The sequence below is a fragment of the Corythoichthys intestinalis genome, chromosome 4 (assembly GCF_030265065.1).
Source record: "Corythoichthys intestinalis isolate RoL2023-P3 chromosome 4, ASM3026506v1, whole genome shotgun sequence".
Lineage (NCBI taxonomy): Eukaryota > Metazoa > Chordata > Actinopteri > Syngnathiformes > Syngnathidae > Corythoichthys > Corythoichthys intestinalis.
In genome coordinates this window covers 47,547,107-47,566,903 of record NC_080398.1, presented here as the reverse complement: position 1 = coordinate 47,566,903, position 19,797 = coordinate 47,547,107, and the positions used below count along the sequence as shown (strand labels likewise).

At 38.9% G+C, this 19,797-nt stretch overlaps 1 protein-coding gene across 2 annotated transcripts in view; it reads left to right on the top strand.

The window, feature by feature from the left end:
• The window catches only part of mtbp (MDM2 binding protein), a 74,248-nt gene that overhangs the window by 51,255 nt on the left and 3,196 nt on the right, over nt 1–19,797 (top strand). For both annotated transcript variants that reach the window (XM_057834592.1, XM_057834591.1), the window contains 2 exons: nt 14,959–15,071; nt 16,084–16,197. In XM_057834592.1, coding sequence (XP_057690575.1) covers nt 14,959–15,071; nt 16,084–16,197 — 227 coding nt within the window. The remainder of the gene's footprint in view (nt 1–14,958; nt 15,072–16,083; nt 16,198–19,797) is intronic.

The following is a 19,797-nucleotide window of genomic DNA, read 5'->3' as shown; positions in this document are numbered from 1 at the left end:
AACAGTTTCTATAATCTAGCCTAATGACCTCAGATCCTTTTGTAAACCATGTTCACTCTATCATATTTACTTATTACTTTATAACTGAGTCTAGCACCATAGTATAAATGTTATTTGACACTGTGTTTTTGTTTATTATAGATACCATGTGTTGAGATCCTGACTCAACCAAGTGAAAATGAAGAAGCGAGCAAGAGAGAATTCCAACAGGTGACTATATTTGATCAATTCACAATTGCGTGTTGGTTTACAGCTTTGTTTGACATCAAAACAAGATTTAGACGTCAGGAAAATGAATTCTAATTATTACCCTTCGTCACGTCCTGATATTGTTTTAGTGTGAAAAGCTTTAGTGTGTTTCAGGAAAAATCCCTTGTCTGAACCAAATCGATGTCCTTATATTGTCTCATCCAAGAACGAGTGTGTGTTACCATGTCCCTATTTTGTTGGTACAGCGTAAACAGTTTCTATAATCTAGCATAATGACCTCAGATCCTTCTGTAAACGATGTTCACTCCATCATATTTACTTATTACTTTATAACTGAGTCTAGCACCATAGTATAAATGTTATCTGACACTGTATTTTTGTTTATTATAGATACCATGTGTTGAGATCCTGACTCAACCAAGTGAAAATGAAGAAGCGAGCAAGAGAGAATTCCAACAGGTGATTATATTTGATCAATTCACAATTGCGTGTTGGTTTACAGCTTTGTTTGACATCAAAACAAGATTTAGACGTCAGGAAAATGGATTCTAATTATTACCCATCGTCACGTCCTGATATTGTTTGAGTGGGAAAACTAGTGTGTTTTTAGAAAAATCTTTTGTCTGAGCCTAACTCATGTCCTCATATTGTCTCAACCAAACACTGTGAGTGTCTGCTACCATGTCCTGTATTGTTGGTCTTCAGCGTGATACAGCATAAATAATTTCTTTATTCTAGCATAATGACCTTAGAGCCTTCAATGGATAATGTTAACTTAAATATTTATTCTTTACAATTGAATTTGACGCCATAGTACAGAAGTTTTTTGACAATGAAATGTCTTTTATTGTAGCAACCATGTGTAATTCCAACAGGCGATTACATTTAATCAATTCACATTTCATGTTGGTTTAGAGCTTTTTTTTTTGACAAGTAAAGATTATTAAGATGAGAGGAACATGGACTTTTCAACCATCGTCAAGTTCCTCGTATTGTGTATGTTGTATAATATTTCTAATACTGTATTTGTTTGCTTTAGATAACAAGCATCAATATCCTCATTCAACCTTCTACGGACCACGAACTTCTTGAGAACGCTACCATATCTTCTCAACAGGTAATTACAAAGCATTAATATACATTTGTCCAGAATGTCGTGTTCTTTGATGATTATATGGTCAATTATGGAAAAAGAAACAATTGTGTCAGAATCAAAATATTACTTTCAATGTTATCTGTAAAAGTTTGAATGCTCAAGTGTTATGGAATTGCAGTAGTGGGTGTTGATAGATATCCAAAATGTATATTAATGTAAAATGAAAAAGAGGAAGAAAACAGAAAAAAAAAACTATTTTCTTTCAGAGCTCTCCTGATCCGTATTCAGATTGTACAGATTATGAAGACATTGACTATATTCCAGACTCAAGTGGGAATTCCTCAGATGGATGTGTTTGCAGTAAGGATCTGAGCATTACAGAATTTCTTGCTCCCCAAAATGTGATTAAGAATGTGCCATTGGAGATGGATGCAGAACAGTGTGGGGAAATCTCCAGTTCAGCGATAGTTACAAGTTTAGGTTCATCACCGAGAAGCAGCAATCATTGCACTTCAGTGACAAGTTGCAGTGCTAATTGTTCAGGGAACACATCATACATTAGCCACCCCATAACGGTAGCACCATTGCCAAGGACATCAAAACAAAGCAAATACAACAAAAAACAGCATTGTTTTTATTGTAAAAAGCCCATTTCTAAGTTGGCAAGACACCTTGAATCTGCCCACAGTACACAGCCTGTTGTTGCAAAGGCTTTAAGTTACGATAAAAGGTCCCGGGAAAGAAGAGATTTGTTACGCTTTCTTAAGAAGAAGGGAAATTTTACTCATAATGCCAGAGTGATCAACTGTGGTGCTGGGGAAATGGTTGCTTGTCGAAGACCCAAAAAGACAACACAGTCTGATGGCTACCGTCACTGCAGGTTTTGTCAAGGACTATATGCAAGAGCTAGCCTTTGGAGGCATGTGAAAAACTGCCCTCAGAAGTCTTTTGAGGTGGGACCTTCGGCTGGGCAAAAACGAATTCAGCTGGTCTTACCGAGACCTGAACAAGTCAGTGAAGCCGTTTGGAAGATTGCTTGTGAAATGAACCAGGACAACATTTCCTCTGTAGTAAGGAGTGAAAGACACATCCTTTCCCTTGGTGAGTCATTATACAATGCCAGAAAACCACAAGAGAGAAGAAATGACTACATTCGCCAAAAAATGAGAGAGATGGCAAGATTATTGATAACAGCAAGAGCTATAACCCCGTTGAAAACCACAGAAGACCTTGTTATGCCGGGTAACTTCCCCCATGTCATCCAAGCAGTGAGGGCTGTTGCAGGTTATGATTTGGAAAGCAACTCTTATAAAACTCCATCCTTGGCTCTGAAATTAGGACACAGTTTGGCCAAAGTTGCAGGCATTGTGCAGTGCAGTGCCATTATTGCAAATTGTAGTAGTATTGCAGAGTCAGCCAAGCAGTTTGTTACTCTATATGAGAAAAATTGGAATGAAACCATTTCAGCTTCCGCATTGGGTACACTTCAACAAGCGAAGTGGAATAAACCACAGGTTTTACCATTTACACAGGATGTTTCACTGCTGCACAACTTTCTTGCTACTGAGTCAGCTAAGTGTATGAAGGACTTGGAGGAAAAACCCAACAGCATAACCTATGGAAATCTTGCTAAGGTGACTTTGACACAAGTCATACTTTTTAACAGAAAAAGGCAAGGGGAAGTTTCAAAAATGGACCTACAGTCTTTCACATCCCGGAATCGCGCAGAGTTGAATCCGGACATTATGATGTGTCTTTCTGAGTTAGAAAGAAAGCTTGCAAAGCACTTTGACAGAGTTGAGATCCGTGGTAAAAGGTCAAGAATGGTACCTGTGCTTCTCACCCCGAGTATGATTTCTGCAATGGAGTTCCTTGTGAACAAGAGAAATGATTGTCAAGTCGACACAAAAAATGTGTACCTGTTTGCCCGTCCAATTGTACTTTCACATTACAGAGGCTGTGATTGCCTCCACAAGTTTGCAAACCAATGTGGTGCAAAACACCCAGAAGCACTCACTTCCACAAAACTTAGGAAGCAAGTTGCCACCTTGTCCACAGTACTGAACCTAAAAGAAAATGAAATGGATCAACTTGCCACCTTTCTCGGACACGACATCCGTGTCCACCGAGAATTTTACCGCCTCCCAGACAGTACCCTGCAGCTTGCAAAAGTCAGCAAACTGTTGATGGCAATGGAGAAAGGACAACTCTCTGACTTTCAGGGAAAAGGGCTGGATGATATTGAGATCAATCCTGAAGGTGATTTTTTTTTTGTTTGTTTGTTTATAAAGACTCAATATTTGCATTTTTGTGTTTTGCTTTGAATGTAAATGCTTTGTCCTGAGTATGTTCTATATCAACCCAGATGACATACCCACTAGTGATGATGATGATGATGATTATGATTCGATCAAAGAAATGACCACTGACCTTCGTGAACAAAAAGGTAACCTGGCCCTCATAATCTTTGTTTAGATGTTAAGGTTATAAGAGTAAAGAGACATCTTAATATTAGGCTTTAGGAACAACTATATTTAAATCATAATGAGACAACGGTAGACATCAGCTGTAAAATGGTGCAAATCAAATCTGAAAATATTGAAGATGAAGATATTGTAACCAGTAAGTCTAGATCAAGGGTGGGCAAACCGGTCATCAAGAGCCGCAGTGGGTCCTGGTCTTTGTTCCAATTGATCCAGAAAGGACAGTTTAACCAATGAGGTTTCTGCTGAAACAAGAAGCACCTGACTGCGATCAACTGATTGCGCTTGCAAGACACTAGATTGGTAAAAAGGTTTCCTCTTGATGGGTTGGAACGGAAACCCGCACCCACTGCGGCCCTTTGTGTAATAGTTTGCCCACCCCTGGTCTAGATGGTAGAAATAAAAAAAACTAGTAAATGTCACATACAAATGAAATGCTAAAAAGTCTAATTAAATTATATAATAAACATTTTAGGCTCAAGAACTGAGACCTTTGGACACCCAAGCCATGTGCCTGCCTCAACCATGCCGGACACCATGGATCGCACTGCTGTCTCAACTTCTTTCAATAACATCGAAGACACTTCTGCCTCAACTTTGTTTGGTAACATGGAAGACATACCTGCTTCGACATCATTTGACAACATGGATGGTACTATTCTCCTCACAGTCCATGTAAATATTGTCAGTCATCCAAATTATTTAATTTTTAGTTTTTAGGGTACTGAACTTTTGAACTGGATTTTTCTAGTTTTCTTAGCAGATGTTAAGTTGTGTTTTTGTGACTGCTGTTCAAATGGCAGATAACACAGGCTTTCATGTTGGGTTTTACAGGTAAAATGTTTTTAAAGACAACGAGAAAAGTTGACTTGTTTTCAAAGTCATAAGAATTCTCTCTCAACCACTTGGAAGAACAAGAATTAATAACATATACTTCTGATCAAAATCTTAAGACCAGTTACAAAATCGCATGAATTAGCATTTTGTACTGTTGTATCTTAAGAAGGTTCTAAGTAGCGTTTCAAAATGCAATAAGAAGAAATGGGAACAAGAGACCAAATGTTTTGAGCAGGCAATTTATTGAAAAGAACAATTTAACTGAAATAGGCTTTTCATCAGCTGATCAAAAGTTTAAGACCACATCCTTTACAAGCCAAAATCTGTGCAAAAATTTGGATTTCATGTCATTTTCTGTCAAGTAATCACACTGTCAAGACCTCTTGATGGGATAAGCAAAAAAATTCACTGCCTTCGAACATGGCAGGATTGTTGAGCTGCATAGACAAGGCCTCTCACAGCATGCCATCGCTGCTGAGGTTGGACGCAGTAAGACAGTCATTTTGCATTTCTTAAAAGATCCTGAGGTTTATGGAACAAAAAAATCAAGTGGTAGACCCACAAAAATCTCACGGCACTGAGCCGGAGGATCCGAAGGGTTTCCGTCAAGACACGGGACGATCCTTATCCCAAATTAAGGCCAGTACTGGTGCTGACTGCAGCCCAATAACTATCAGGCGGCAACTGCAAAGGAACTGCTTCAAAAACCAAAAATGTTTTCAAAGGCCACGTCTCCTTCAACGCCACAAAATTGCCCATTTGGCCTTTGCAAGGGAGCACCAAACATGGGACGTTCAAAGTTGGAAGAAAGTTTTATTCTCTGATGAGAAAAAAATTAACCTTGATTGTCCTGATGGCTTCCAACGATACTGGCATGACAGGAAGATGCCACCTGAGATTTTTTCAACACGGCACAGCGGAGGGGGCGCCATTATGATCTGGGGTGCTTTTTCCTTCAATGGAACAATGGAGCTCCAGGTTGTGCAGGGGTGTCAAACAGCAGCTGGCTACGTGGAGATGTTGCAGCAGGCATCCCTCATGACTGAGGGCCCTCGTCTGTGTGGTGATGACTGGGTTTTTCAGCAGGACAATGCTGCAATTCACAATGCCTGTCTGACAAAGGATTTTTTACAGGAGAATAACATCACTCTTTTGGATCATTCTTCATGTTCCCCTGATCTAAATCCAATTGGGAACATTTGGGGATGGATGGCGAAGAAAGTTTACAAAAATGGACAGCCATCTTCACCGCTTGCAGCAACATTCCTACAAGCCTTTTGGAAACACTCGCATCAAGCATGCCAACACAAATTTTTTAAGTGATCAACAATAATGGTGGGGCTACTCATTACTGAGTCTGTTTTTGAGACTTTAATTTCTGTTTTAGGTTGTTGTTTTTTTAGCTATGGTCTTAAACTTTTGATCAGCTGATGAACAGCCTATTTCAGTTATATTGTTCTTTTCAATAAATTGCCTGCTCAAAACATTAGCCACGTTTACATGGAGCCAAATATTCCAATTACAATCGGTTTAGATGTTCAAACCGAATAAATGTGTTCCATATAAACACCTCATTCGGAATGAACAGGCCCAAACTGAATGGAATTTCATTCCGTTTCACAGGGGTGGAATATTCCTTTTCCCAAACCGATTAGAAGTAAAATTATATCATGTAAACAGGGAAGCGGAATGGTGTCTGGTTGCGTTCTTTCTGCACATGCTCCATACTGACGTGGTGACGTCACTTGGTGACGTAAGTAACGTCACTTGCAACATGGCTTCCAAGCACAGCGCACCTAATTGGAGTCCGGCGGAAAGTTTGTATTTAATTCAAACTTTAAAAGAATTGAATATAATTGCTCGCTTAGACGGGCGTAAAACGAGGAACAGTGAACTATTTAAAAAAGTTCACGAGCGGTTACCCGAAGCCGGAATAGACCGGAGCGTTGACCAGATTAGAAACCGGTGGAAAACGCTGAAAACCGGCTACTACAAGGCAAAAGAGCAAAACAGCAGAAGCGGATACGACCCCACAAACACAACAAGTGGGTAAAAGTTAAAACAGCAGCACTCTGACGATCGATCTCCATGTTTTGCAACGTGACGCTTTGTTTTGATTAATCTGCGCATGTCAGACGGCAGTTGTCAAACGTCCTTTCGGAATAAAGGCGGATACATGTAAACGGTGGATCGGAATAGATGAAGTAACATGTAACAGCTGATCTGAAATTTCCATTCGGAATGATTTGAATCGGTATGAATAAAAGCATGTAAACGTGGCTACTGTCTCTTGCTCTCATTTCTCCGTTTTGCATTTTGAAACACTACTTAGAACCTAAGATACAACAGTGCAAAATGCAAATTCTTGCCATATTTTTTACTGGTCTTAAGGTTTTGATCAGGACTGTATAAAGGGCACCAAATACCAAAAACAAGTAAAAGCCCATTATTTTTTTAAATAGTAATTGCATATTCTATTGATATATATATTAATTTCAGATTCCCAGCAAAGGACAGCACTTCAACCGAGTTCACCCCAAACACGGTCAAGGTGCTCCAGCAAGAAGAAGCAAGGTTAAAGAGCTTTTCTGTTTTTCTTCGGTTACTCCGTTTTTTTCCCATATCCCCAAAATATGCATTGTTGACTGATTGGATGCTCAAAATTGTCCCTAGGTATTAGTGTGTGCAAGCATGGTTGTCCCCTTGTGCCCTGGGTTTGCCTGGCAACTGATTCAGGGTGTAGCCCACCTGCTGCCTGTAGTTAGCTGGGATAGGCTTCAGCACTCTTGCGAGTTTTGTGTGGATGAGAGGCTCGGAAAATTAATGGATGAATGAATTTTCAATCCTAGGACGCATTTTTCATAATGGTAAATCCATTATATCATTATAAAGAAAATTTCTTTTGTTTTCATTTTTCATAGGTGGAAAGGCGAGAAGTAAGTGGACAGAGGGTGAAGTGAAAGCTGTTGAGCGGCACATGTTGGATTTCATAAGCAACCTGAAAGTACCAGGTAAAAAGAGCTGTGAGGCTTGCCTCCAAGCTGAGCCAGCAGCTCTGAAAGAGAGAGACTGGGTTGCTATTAAATACTACATTCACAACAGAATAGTAACCTTAAAGAGAAAGATGAATAATTAGAGCTTAATCATTTGATCTGGCCCAGGTACTGTATATGGAGGACCTTTTTTTTTTTGTTTTGTTTTTTGTTTTTTTAAATCTTATTTCATTTTTTTTCTTATATTGTTTTATTTTTTACTTGTATTTAATTATGTATTTATTTCCATATATATTTGGGTATTTTTAGATCTCATTTCTTGTTTTTTCATTTATAGTCACTATTTTTTTCGATTGTATTTTTTCCCTTTTAAGTTTGGCAGCTTTGGTCCACCATACAGGTACAGTTCAATATCAGATAAAATAAGCTCAAAAAACATGTGCGGAGGGTGAGGCTGGGGTTGATTTTCAATGTGTTATGTTTCAATGTTTATTACTGTTAAAAAAAAAAATACTCCCAAAAAGTTAGGGACATTAGATTTTGAGTTTAAATTTTACCTTTACAAGCGATGTTATTATGACCTGTACACACTTTAAATGACATGTGTCAGACTTGTCAGCAATTAGTACACTTTGCTCAGCTTGCTTTGTATAAACCAGATCTGACAAGAAAATTTAATAAGTTGGTTCAGACATAAATGGAAAAACAAATGTCCTTAATAAAGATATAAATGGCATTAAATAGACGTTCTAATCATTGCTTTACATTTTGAAATAATTTGAGATTTTGATCATCATTACTGTCTCCAGTGTGCAATTCACATTTGACCATAAAAGCAAAAATAGAGATACCTGAAGAACAGTAGATTGAGATCCCGTTTTCAACTTTTTTCTACCTGAACACCTCCACTTTACCTATGCAGAATTAACGTGTGAATATCATATTTTTCTGTCAGAGGTCATTTGACTAGAGCATATAACTATTGTTAATCACATTTTATACTTTGGGTGTTTGAGGAAAATAATTCTGAAATCAAGATGAGTTGGTCTTTACAGTCTATGCCACATATACTGTACTTGAAGGTGAAGTAAAGATCGAAGATGCTTTGCCACAAGCTTCAACACCCTTTTTTGCCAGTTTTTCCCATGTGGAATGAACATGTGAAGACCAATTTTTCTGTCTGAGGTCATTTGATTAGAGCACATAACCCTTGTTAATCAGATTTTATACTTAGGGGCTTTTGAGAAAAAATACTGAAATCAAGATGAGTTGGTCTTTATATGTCACATATATTTGACAGTTTTGTGTGTCATGGGTTTCAAATTTCACAAAAACATGAAATAGCAAAGAGTGTGAGGTGATGGTCGTCATATTTCACAAAAACAAGTTAATGTCCTCATATGTCGTATTCCTGTCATAAATCAAAAATAAATTAAGCCCTAGCTAAAATCTGAATAGATGGTTGTGTTCCTAATTTTTTTTTGTACATACGATTTTTTTTTGGAGCCTGTAGGACCACGGGAAAGGCATGTACCCATTTTTCACGTTTCTGTGACACGTCCTGATATATCATGAAAACACGTATGTGTGTGTGTGTGTGTGTGTGTGTGTGTGTGTGTGTGTGTGTGTGTGTGTGTGTGTGTGTGTGTGTGTGTGTGTGTGTGAAGACGTTGGAGACACATAGAATAAATGCCAGAAGTGATCATGAGGAATTTGCAATTTCTACATATCACTCCAAGAGCCACAGCTAACGTAGATAAACAGAAGTATTTAATAAAGCCAAGCATTTTTCTACTACAGTACTTTATTCATGTTCAAAAATGATTTGGTTGGGCAGTTATGTTTAAAACTGATCATAATTATTACATTTGAAGAGCTTAAAACCATTTATTAATTTATATATGTATATCTATATATATATATATGTATATATATATGTATATATATATCTATCTATATATATATATATATGTATATCTATATATATATATGTGTATATATATATATATATATATATATATATATGTGTATATATATATATATATATATATATATATATATGTATATATATATATGTATATATATATATATATATATATATATATATATATATATATATATATTAGAGCTGAAACGAGTACTCGAGGAACTCGAGTTTAAAAACTGATCCGAGTAATTTTATTCACCTCGAGTAATCGTTTATTTTGACAGCTCTAAGCATCACGTTTTGCTAGGACTACTTTTAATGCGGGACAACGCGCTGTCACGTACGGAGAGGAAGAAGGGAAAAAAAAAAAAACTTACTGCAGCCGACAGCCGCCACAAACGACGCCAACGTTGCTAAATACTAGCCCGCAGAATGCTACATTGGTAACAGGTAGCGTCTGATGCGTCTCATAGAGATCACATGTATGTTGAACTAGATGCGAAATGACAGACTCGGCCGCGTCTGGGCAGCGTTTGTAAACAGCCGCCATCTTAAAGCAGTACAGCGCTAAGCGCTAATAAAGAGCGCTAAGCGCTAATAAATAAGATTAACGTTACTGTCGCGACTAGCTCACGTAACGTTAGCCCTGCGGAGGGCTAGGTTTCAATTAATTATGACCACTGTCGATGCGTGGCTAACGTGTCTTACATACAGGCTTTAACATAACATAGCATTGTGGAGTGATGAGGGTGTAAAATAAAAACTTAATCATGCTAACTATCAATTTTAGCTCAGTAGTCATTGCTGGATAAAACACCAAGTAGCACTGGTCCCTAATGTGCTCCAATACAGCCTGTATCATACATTTATTTTGAACACTGCAAAAACTCAAAATCCTATCAGGACTTACAGTTTAGACTAACTTAAAACTTAACTAGAACTTAAAAATGGCTTGACACAAAGAGAAATTCAATTGAAACACGTGGGAAAAAAAACTTTTAAGTGATCTGTGTTATCAAGCGTAACGACATTTTTAGGTAATATATATATATATATTTTTTTTTTTTATAAGATCTAAAAGTTTTTTGAGTGAAAGCAGTGAATTAGTCTTTTTTTTTAAATTCTAGTTACATCTGAGATGCAATTGTTGGCTGTTTTCAACAATATACATCGAAAATAAAGACATTGATTGACTGAAAATGGTTCAAGATTAGATGAAATGTCTTGTTTTCTCATGTATATGTATAATTGCTCTTCACCTAAAAATATATTTGTTTTATCCGATTACTCGATTAATCGATAGAATTTTCAGTCGATTACTCGATTACTAAAATATTCGATAGCTGCAAAATTTTTAATCGAGTTAATTATAGCTTAAAAATTAATTAATCGCAATTAATCGCAATTCAAACCATCTATAAAATATGCCATATTTTTCTGTAAATTATATATATATTCTGTAAAATAAATTGTTGGAATGGAAAGATAAGACACAAGATGGATATATACATTCAACATACGGTACATAAGGACTGTAGTGGGCATTTCACTCTACTGTCATTTAAATCTGTCTATGCTGTCCTCACTCCGAAGCGAACTTTTTCCAAAGCTAAACAGCTAGTGAACGACGCCTTAATAATCAGACTTCTTCCTTTTTCATCTGATTTATTAATAAAATGGCCTCAAACCATTGTCCTCTTTAGACCGACGTAAAACTACAAAAAAAAAGTACACAAGCATTGCATTAGCAACAACGTTAGCTTATCACGCTATACAGGTTCACTAAACATAAACAAAAAGCGTCTCATACAAAAAATATAACATTTCGCTTACTAACATAATATGTACTGTACATTCTTTACAACAACCATACTTACGGACAAATCTTGTCCAAGGATCGTATAAGCACAACATTACAACGTAGGCGTCAGCCCGAGACATCGTGCAGCCATATTGAACTGGCAAGAAAATAATAAACCATGTCGCAAAGCGATCACAAGAGTTCGCTGTTAGACAGCACAAAAAGCCTTGCTGTAAAACTTACCAAAAGGCAGAATACGGTCTGAGCGGGACATGTGCGTTAATTGCGTCAAATATTTCAACGTGATTAATTAAAAAAATTAATTACCGCGCCTTAACGCTATAATTTTGACAGCCCTAATATTTATATATATATACACACACATTTTTAAAAATCATACTTTGGGGAAAAAGTGAGAAAAAAACGTCTTATATGTATCTCTTTCCAATGCTAAATCTGAATGAATACAGTGAGCGCACACAAAAAAAATACAAATTCGGGGGCGGGGTGCGCAACTTCGAAAAACGAGGGATCACTGTACACTGTGGTCATGGTGAGTCATCCAACGTCTTTCCAAACAGCTATTCCAGTCATCTAGTGAAAATTTCTTAAAAAATATATATACATTTTTTTTTATATCGCAATATAATATTGCAAACCCCCAAAAAAGCGTAGCAATAGTTTTTTCCAATATCGTTCAGGCCTAGCGTCTATGGATTTGAGCTCCTGGTACACCTTCCGACCACAAAAAATTGATTACAGATCGCCGTTCGTTTGTGTAATTGGAGAGCAGTTCAGCTTTACTTACCAACAAAGCAAAGCGCACTGACGGGATGATGCAAAAACTTATGAGCAAGGAGGGTGGCACCGTCTAGAAGCCGACTTAGCATGCAAAACTGTACAACCAATATACAAGCAATTAGAACAAAAGAGCAGATGCTTGGTCTACGTCTACACTATGAGGGATAACACATTTCCGGGTACAGTGGTACCTCAACATACGATAGCTTCGACACACGATCTTTTCGACATCCGACGGAAAATTTGACTCGCCATTTGTTTCTACATCCGACGACATGCTCGAAATACGACGACATGAAAGCACCGCAGACGAACGCACGGCGGATTTTCTTGTGTGAAAAATCAACACAGGTTTCAAAATGTTGGTACAAGTGGTGAAACAAGGAAAAAGGTGACGCTTACCTTCTAAATGAAGATGCAAATTATAGAAAAATATGACCATGGGGTGCGCATCCGTGAACTGGCTCAACAATACATTTCCACGGTCCTCCTCCGACCACCATTCGCCAGTCTTTATAAGTTAGGTTGTGGTAACATCGCCAAAGAAACCGCCAGCTTCGTCACGTTTTTATCATTTATTTCACAACTTGTTCAATACAAAACACCTCATGACCGCCAAAGTTAACGGTGTTCTCAAGAAAACATTGAAAGTGAAAGTGAAACTCTCAAGTTCACCGCTCTCGGGTGCGGTGCGTTAAGGTACAGCAAAAAACTTCCGCCACGTTAGAACCCAATTCATTACATTATGACAGGAAGTATTATTATTATTATTATATTTTTCCGATTTTTATTTGTAATTTATTTGTTTTGCTATGTGTAATTGCCATTTGTAATAGTACCAGCAGTATTTATTTAGGATTTAGTGGAGGTTTTTGGGCTGTGGAACGAATTAATGGAATTATAATGTATTCTTATGCAAAAATCCTGCTCGACATACGACCATTTCGACTTACAAACAAGGTCCTGGAACAAGTTGACTTCGTATGTAGAGGTAACACTGTATTTTGAAGACTATTTTTATACCTGTCCGCACTATGTTTAACGTGCGTTTAAGGCCCCTCTTGCTTCTTCAAGGTACGCCTGTATTTGCGCAGAATACGCATGAAGGAGCCGCTTCATGAACCAAAACTCATTACTCGCCGGCGGGAAATTTCTAAACTACTACACCCTCTAGACCAGGGGTCGGGAACTCCATTTTGTAAGCACTTTTTTCGTAAACGCATTTGAACGCATCGGGCAGGAGCAAGAGTGAAGGAACGGATGGCACGCTTGGCTTTCACGAGCCGTCGCCGAGTTGTGATTGAAACAAACTTTTTGAAAACAACAACGAAACCCTGACACCGTTACTTGGGATGTTACAATTGTTGCTCAGTTGCGCTCTCACCACTTGGAAGATAACAAATAAAAAAATGGTGTGGCACTGCTTGAAACCACAACCAGGGAATGTGTACATACAGTAACAGTAGCCGAGACAGGTGGAGGTTCTCAGGGCAGTCGTTTCCTGAGTCTCACTCTCCTGGAAGTAGGGACAATTTTGACAGGCGAAAAAGTCATTAAAGCCTCTGTGACTTGGGTACCACGCAGTTCACTTTCGTGGTTTAATTTTGACCTACACATTAAACCCCGCTGCTGGCTGAACTGAGACTTAACACGCGAGATTAGCTCTGTAATAACGCCCATCTCTGTCCAATCCGCAATGGGAGGACCACCAATGGGCACCGAATTAAAGCATATTATTATGATGTACGTTTAAAGGTCGAAGAAAAATGTGTGAATGGACCATCAGATCATGACAGCTCGTTCATGTCAAGCGAGCTGGCCGGTTCCACATTTAAAATATAGGGGTTGGCGGAGAGCCAGATGCACTCATCAAAAGGGCCAGATATGGTTCGTGAGACATAGGTGCCCGACCCCTGTTCCATACTTTAGAGCAGGGGTCCCCAACCTTTTTTGCACCACGGACCGGTGTGATTGGGGGTCTTTTTTTCACGGACAGGTGTTCTGTCAAATTTTGCACCTTATAAAATTTTGCTCCCAAAGCTTTTGTGGCAGTGAAAAAAGCCCTTTTATATTCATTTGGACTCTCAATGTTATCCAACATTAAACATAAAAAAACTATTTACATCATAAACATATATGTGCAACATGAAAATGGTGTAAATTAATGCTTAACGACACAGCGAAGTCGTTAAGTAAGAGAGCTGCGTGCAGTTGTTGTGTGCATAAGTTAATATTCCTTTCTTTAAAGAAAGTTTGTAGTGTTTAATTTGGAATCGCTGCATTTGCGGTCATTTTTAATGTTACGCGCATGCCAAATTTTTCAGAACACCGGCAATCTGCGGCAGAAAAATACAGCAAATACAGCACATTCTGAAGTAAAGCTCTTATTCAGCACAGAGAAAAAGTGCTTCTCTCTCATCTTAGCGGTTCACCATTGCCACACTATTGATGGAGGCCAGGGTTGTCAAACCATTCCTCAAAGGGCTTTAGTGGGTGATGTATTTCATTCTAACCAAACAAGATGAATATTTTTTCACCAATATGGTGCTTGTTTTAGCAGAAACCTCATTGGTTGACCTGTCTGTGCTTGATCTATTGGAACCAAGACCAGGACCCAAGGCGGCCCTTCGTGGAATTTGTTTGACACTCCTGATGTAGGCAATCTTAATAAATGGTGACTAATTGCATCATTTTTCGCCATCAATTATTCGCCAAAAATCACCATCAACTGGCATGTTTCCTATCCCCCACAAAAAGTGACAATCATTGTCAAAGTTCCGTTGCTAACGTTTGCTTTGGTTTCTTCCTAGGTTTGCTGAATCAGTCTTCAGGCGACAAGCATAAAGCACCGAAGCGGAAGACTGATCACAGACAGACAGAGGATAAAAATGCCAAGGAGTCGCGTTCTCAAAAACACAATAGAGTGAGTTTTGTGTGTTGGGGAGAAAAGAGAAAGATGATCTTACTTGATTATTGTTACCTAACACGGTGTGACTCATTTTCTTCCGAAATTATTTCTTTTGAAGTGTGTAGAAAAGAGAAACAGCATAATTCTGATAACACTATAACAATGTATTTATAGAAAATTATTGTTCATTCCAAGAGCCATTTTAAAAATGAAAACATTATGCTGACCCCCTGAAAACCTTCATGAGTAAAAGCTTTAAATCAACTTTACCACTTACAAACACACACGCGCACACCCATTCACACACTGGAGGTCGACAGAAAATTCACCCGCAGTCCATCCAACAAATGAGGATGGTATAATAGGTTTAGCAAAGATAAACGATGTATGTGGCGTATATTATCTCTTGTTCTGCTAACACCTAACAGCCTGCACATACACACACATAGTGACGACGCTTCACTACACACACACTCCATTACCTGTGCACACGTTGCACGTTACATCACGACCTTGATGTGTTCTGATCTGTGAACATTATGCTAACAAGAGATGTGTGCAGTCAGCAATACTAATGCAGAGGCATCCGCATGTGTGCAAAAACAGTTGGCGCAATTCATGAGTGACGACAGCCGTTGATTCAGGACAAAGATTAAAAGCAGCCTCTTTTGTGGAACCGAAACACGCTGATGATCCCTCAGTGTAATTCATTGCGATTATTCAGATCAGCTGCTGTCAGAAGATTAAAGGTGCGCCTTTTATTTCTCAGTGTGTGCTGTCAACTCTTTCGGTAAAATAGTGTGTGCTTTTTACCCGAGAGTGCACACAATCATTTTAAACACAATTCTCTGTAAGGACATCCTTCTCCAAAGTCATGACATTTTGACGTCCATTCTTTAAGAAGGAAGCCTTGCTGAAATGAGTTTCTGTGAACTGTTGAAGTTTGACGATAAGGGTATTTTAACACAAGTAGATTTAAGGGTTTAGCATTGTGTCCATGAAAATGTGTGTTCTCTGTTGCCCTCAGATGCTGCAGGAGGTGGTCGTTAAAACACTCAAACAGCACGGGATCAGTGCTGAGCATAAATGCTTTGAGGCTTCCAGCAAGAGACTGTTTGATATCTCCAAATTCTTTCTCAAGGTTGGTGCTCGCACACACTCAGCACTGTAGACACATTCACTCTGAACTCACTTTTAGTGGTTTGGCTCCTGCCAGGACTGCAGTGTCCACCATATGGTGTTTTTAGTGACAAAGTTGTGCAACAAATTAACCTCAGTGGAACCATTTGGACTTAACTTGTTTTCTTTCCAATAAATATAATTTATTTAATTTGAGGTTGGGTGAAAAAGTATTTGCCCCCTTCTCAAGCTAATTTTCTTGCATTGTTCCCCACTTTGAAATATATAAGTATCAGGCAATGGTGATTGTATTCATCAAGGAAACAAAATTTTTCAAAGCTATATGGCACATTATGAGAAAGTACCAGTAATTGCCCCTTAAGCCCAATTACTGGTTGGCCATCCTTGTTAGTAGCGATTGAAATCAAGCGTTTTCTATAACTGGCAGAACCTCACAGTAGGGGACCTAGACAAAGCAACCCCAGGTGTACATTTTATACGTTACTAGTTGAAACCTACAAAAGGCGGAGGTTACGTATTCGGTTCCGTATGTCTGTCTGTTTGTCGGTATGTTTGTGTTCAAGATGAGAACGAATAAAGGGATTACTCGCCACAAATGATTTTTATTTTTCAGTTTTTAAAGGAATTTCACAATAGCATAACGGATTAGCTTAATGAACTCAAATTTTCAGTATAGGTACTATGATGAGAAGAGAAAAAGTGATGACATTTTGGAGCATAATGGCAAAGGTAAAAGAGGTCATAAATGTACATGACAGTTGGGTGCAGTGCTGTTTTTGGTAGCCCTTTAATTTTCCTTTGTCTTTTGGACGGAAATACTTATTAGTCTTAGTCATATTTTAGTCATATTTGAAAATGTGTTTGTCTTCCTTTTAGTTATAGTGAACGAAACCTCAGACAAATTTCATTTAGTTTTAGTCGACAATTACTCAAAAGGTTTTTGTCTATAAACTTGAAAAGATTCAGTCCATGAATAAATAAATGTTTCCAACAATTTCGAATGAACATTGACAGACGAGTGCAAAATTGTAGAGTACCAGGACATCACCATCTTTGTGATAATACACACTCAGCAGGAAAACAGTATATTATTTTCAGTTACACTCACCTGGAGGCCACAAACTGCATGTAAAAAGTTTTCCAAGAGTTTAACACAACACTCACCACGCTAAATGCTAATGCAAACGCTATGCTAATGCTATCAGTTATATTTAATGTGTTGCGAGCACTCAGCATAGACCTTTAAAGGCTAAACCAAAATGGCATATCTAGCCAGGGTAAGAAAACAAAACTTAACCAGCAGCACCATACATGTGTTTCACAAAAGTCTGGAGCCTGGAGAGGACACACGCTTATTCACCAGCCGGTGAGTAAGCGTGTGGGGTGGGGTGGCACAGCATGTCACGACCAAACACTGCTATGATGCGTGCTAACTACACATACGACAAGAAAATGTCACACATTGCAGTGTTTCCCACAGGATTTTAGGAGACTGTGGTGGGAGGGTCTCTGACCATAGGATTTTTTGAAACTGTGGTGGTGGGCTGCATCGGAGTCGGACAGCCACACCATGTCGTGCCACGGCGAATTTTTTTTTTTTTTCATTATTTTTCCCCCCAAGAAGAACCATAACAAAGATATATTTGAAATATTTCATTAGCTAGGCTAATGTTATAGCTCTCAGCTACGGTACATGTATGTAAAATGCGTTGCTGATTACAGCTACGTTACCCTATGTAATAATGCGACTTTTTTTCTCGTAGCAATAGTACGACTTACATCTCGTAGTGACTCAGGGTTGGCAACCCAAACTGTTGAAAGAGCCATATTTGCCCCCCCCCCCCCCCCCCCCCCCCCCCCCCCCCAAAAAAAAAAAAAAAAACTGATACAGTATGTCTGGAGCAGCAAAAAATTAAAAGCCTTGTACAAGCCTTATAATTATCAATACTAGCTATATTAGCCTACTATAAAAAATGAATACGTTGGCTAGAAATACATAATTAGCCTTCATGATTAAATGTTTATTTTCCCTGCAGTGGATCCTATAGCGCACCACGTGACTACTCTGTTGTACGATGACACCACAAGTTTAACTTCATTACAATATTAATGAATTGAAAGAATGTTTGTATCATGTTTGTCCTCCTAGAAATCCTATTAAAACAAAAAATATATTTCCCTCCCCCATCTTTTTCCATTAAAAAAAAAAAAAAAAAAAAAAAAGCTCCGAAGCAGCACTAAAGAGCCGCATGCGGCCCAAGAGCCGCGGGTTTCAGACCGCCGTCGTAGCCCTCCTTTTTCCTTTTTATTTGACCCTCATAAGTACTACATTACCACAACAATAACAGTCCTTCTGTCAACTGACCCATTTATAGGACTGGGGGAATTCTAATGGCCGTGTAAAGTTTTTCTTGATTCGGTGAGAAGGTGAATAGTTTTTTCCCCGTTGTTCGTGAACTAAATTTCCACACAAACGCACATCGAGGTACCATTAACTTAGCAAGGAGAGGTATGAGAGTCATTTTTCGAGTGTCCCAGAGCTCGCGAAATTGGGGGGGCGGGGGGGCGCATTTATCCAACTTTCGTCAGCCGTAATTGTCTGAAGTTGGCGCGTCGGTGTTGTACCGAAAAATAGCCACTCCACGCAAAATGTCCCCCCGACGGGAGTGCCCACACGTCACTCGTACAAACAGCCTTTTCTTACCAATCGATGGACACGGAAACGACGTTCTTGTACCGTGAATATGTATCATTTTACTCTGCTTGAACTAATAAATACTTTACTGTGACCAACGCTCTGAAAATAGAGCAAGGCTTTATTTTGGGCCCCGCCTCTCTGCGCAAGTTCAATCAAAGTTTGCTTTCCGTCCAAGACGGCCGTCCACCGCTCACTTTCGCCGAAAAGTCCGATCCAAACTATTGTAATGCCCCGGATATGGGGAAGAAGGAGAGAAGTCTGTATTTGCTTACCCACTTGATTGTGGTAACAATAATAAAGAAAAACAATAACAAAATAACAGCGGGCTGCTACGACATGCGACCGCTATCTCTCGCTATCTCGCTCGTTCTCCCATTCTTCCTACTCGTTCCCCTTGTGTCTCTTAAATGAATAAAAAAATAAATAAAATACTACTCTAAAATGCTGCTCTCACTCGCGCGGGTAGTAGAGTGGAGTGGGCTACAGCTGTGTAATCGGCTGACTGACGCATCTGATTAGTATCTTTTTTTTTTTTTTTTCGGCGGGGGGGGGGGGGGGGGGGCGCAAACGAGACTGTGGCGGGCCCAAACGAGACTGTGGCGGGCCGCCACAGTCTCTTTCATTGGTGGGAAACACTGCATTGTGAACTTATGATGGAAACTATGGCCAATTTTCATCATTTTCTTAATCTTTAAGCCTGAGTTATGCTCCTGCGTTGCGGTGACTGCAAAGTGACTATGGCATCAATGAGCATTCGATAGTTCTGCGGTGAGGGAACGGGTTGCTCTGTAATTCACCGCCAAGCCGCTAGAGGGGTGTGGCGTTATGTTTGTACGGTTTTGGGGTATGCTTGTTGACTTCCTCTAGTCTAGTTTAACGGAGAAAAAAATAAATAAACAATGC